At 45.1% G+C, this 2,731-nt stretch overlaps 1 protein-coding gene across 1 annotated transcript; it reads right to left on the bottom strand.

Annotated features, from left to right (window-relative positions):
- Nucleotides 1-766: 766 nt before the first annotated feature.
- On the bottom strand, nt 767-1,089 carry LOC104952796 (ATP-binding cassette sub-family F member 1-like; the record flags this gene model as incomplete). The annotated part of the gene is made up of 2 exons (XM_010779699.1): nt 767-924; nt 1,004-1,089. Coding segments are annotated over 2 exons (244 nt in total), but the record flags the coding sequence as incomplete, so codon positions are not given.
- Nucleotides 1,090-2,731: the final 1,642 nt, after the last annotated feature.

The raw sequence follows: 2,731 nt of genomic DNA on the forward strand, positions 1-2,731 counted from the left end.
TAACATGATGATTCAGCCTCTATGGAGATAGGCATATGACTGTCATGTTTATTGCTTACGCAGGCCTTAGCTAATCTGAACTAAACATTGAATACTGCTTTGATCCGGTATTCTGCATCTTGTGACTGCAACACTCTCTTGTATATAAGCATGTCAAGGACACTATTCAGGGAACTATTTGTCCCACGCAGCTTTGTATGTGATGACTACTTCCATTCATGCAAGAATAATAAATACATGTATCCTGATATTGAAGACCAAGCCGGTGACGAGTGATATTTTTCTAACAGTTCTCTAGATGATAGGAAAGGAGCTTAAATGCTTCCTTTATCTCCTTAAGCGTAGGATACACTGAGGAGATAATGCGGTCGCACAATTCTTTGCGACCGCAACATCTTAAGTGAGGCACCGTTCACGTTAACAACCGACTGAGACCATAAAACACAAATGAAAGTTATGGTGGTTATTAAGCATTTTCCATCCAATGCAATATCAGCCAAAGTACTTTTAGGTTTTAAACGTTCAATAAGATGTTAGATGAACGTTATGCTAATTACTGTAAAATGATTAAATAAATGTGTTTTATAAGTTGGGTTCATATACTATTGTTTTTTATACACTGTTTAAATGATGCACAGTAGTTTCATACAATCATTCTAATTGGGATTCATGTTATTCATTACAAGTGGACAGGAGGGTTATACATCTTTCCACGTTTATAAGGCCTGCATGAAACAACACCATAAGAACGCACAAGGCGAAGGATCTAAGTGAGTTTTTGCACCTTGTCCAGCCTGTCAGCCACGCTGTCCTCTCCCTTCTCCAGCAGAGCCTGCAGCTGCCTCTCCTCCTCCATGAGCTTCAGGCGCTTGGTGTCCGCCTTCAGCACCGCCTGCACCGCCGGCGTGTCGTCAGCTACCACCTCTACACACACACACACACACACAGTCAGTGGGAGACTACAACATGGACAGAGGGGAGAGGAATGATGGAGGTCACTCACCCTGTTCACACAGCAGCACGTCAATGTTGGGGGGAATACTGAGGGCTCTGTTGGCGATGTGTTTCAGTAATGTGGTCTTTCCTTTGCTGAAACACGAGACGGGTGAACACAGATTCAGTGCAGGGAACATCAGAAATATGACATGCTTTGGTAACAACAGCACGAGACAACCTGCAGTGGGTTCTCTACACTTACGATTTTATTTTTCTGTAAAAAAAAAAGAACAGAGAGTGGACTGGTACTTTGAGAGCCTAATGGGCAATGCTGAGATGCCCTTTAGCAAGGCACCAATCCCCCATATTGCTCCTCGGTAGCTGTGTAAGAGCTGCCCACAACTCCTTTTACTAGGATGGGTTAAGGGCACGGTATATATTTCTCTGTTGTGTTCATGTGTGTGACAATTAAAGAGGAAATCATTCTAATCCTCCTTTTTTCATTTACTGTATAGGGCAGGGGTCTCCAACACGTCGATCACAAGCCCTCAATAAGTAACTCACCAAGCAAATCCAAAATTTAAAAATACAACAAAAAAAAGGAAATGTAATTAATTTAAAAGAATCTACCCATATGCATAAACGACACCTCAATCATAGGGAACTCTATCTACTTACTACAACTCTATATCTATCTAACACCCCTCCTCCCCCCACAATGAATATCGACCAATCACGTTCTTGCTGACCTCCTTCTCCCCTCTCTCTCAAAGTGAGGTTCTTACCCTCATTACATCTGCCCGTCCTACCACCTGTCCTCTGGACCCTATCCCTTCAAACCTCCTTCAGACTATCGCTCCTGATATTCTACCGTTTCTCACCCATTTCATCAACACTTCTCTAACTTCTGGTCACTTTCCAAACAGTCTCAAGGAGGCAAGAGTAAACCCTCTCCTAAAGAAACCCACTCTGAACCCGTCTGATGTTATAAACTACAGGCCTGTCTCTCTCCTCCCGTTCCTGTCTAAAACACTTGAACGTGCTGTCTTTAAACAACTCTCCTGTTATCTCCATCAGAACAACCTTCTGGATCCGCACCAGTCTGGTTTCAAGGCAGGTCACTCAACAGAAACTGCCCTCCTTGCTGTCACTGAGGAACTGCACACTGCTAAAGCAGCCTCCCTCTCCTCTGTAATCATCCTTCTGGACCTGTCTGCTGCATTCAACACGGTGAATCATCAGATCCTCCTTCACACTCTCCAAGAACTTGGAGTTGCAGACTCTGCACTTTCCCTCCTCACCTCATACCTCAAAGACCGCACCTACAGGGTAACTTGGAGAGGGTCCGAGTCCGACCCATGTCAATTAACTACAGGGGTCCCTCAGGGCTCTGTTCTTGGTCCCCTCCTCTTCTCCCTGGTCTCGCCATGGTCTTTCATACCACTGCTACGCTGACGACACCCAATTAATTCTGTCCTTTCCCCGCTCAGAGACCCAGGTCATCGCACGCATCTCTGCTTGTCTAGCAGACATCTCTCAGTGGATGTCTGCTCATCACCTCAAGCTCAACCTTGACAAGACTGAACTGCTTTTCCTTCCGGGAAAAGATAGTCCCACTCTTGACCTAACAATCAACATCGGCACCTCTGTTGTTTCCCCGACTCAGACTGCAAGGAATCTGGGTGTGACCCTAGATAACAAACTGTCCTTCACTGCAAACATCATGGCTACAACCCGCTGCTGCAGATACACTCTTTACAACATCAGGAGGATACGTCCCCAGCTGACCCAGAAA

The sequence above is a fragment of the Notothenia coriiceps genome, unplaced genomic scaffold (genome assembly GCF_000735185.1).
Source record: "Notothenia coriiceps isolate Sejong01 unplaced genomic scaffold, NC01 NC01_scaffold00020551, whole genome shotgun sequence".
Classification (NCBI taxonomy): Eukaryota; Metazoa; Chordata; class Actinopteri; order Perciformes; family Nototheniidae; genus Notothenia; species Notothenia coriiceps.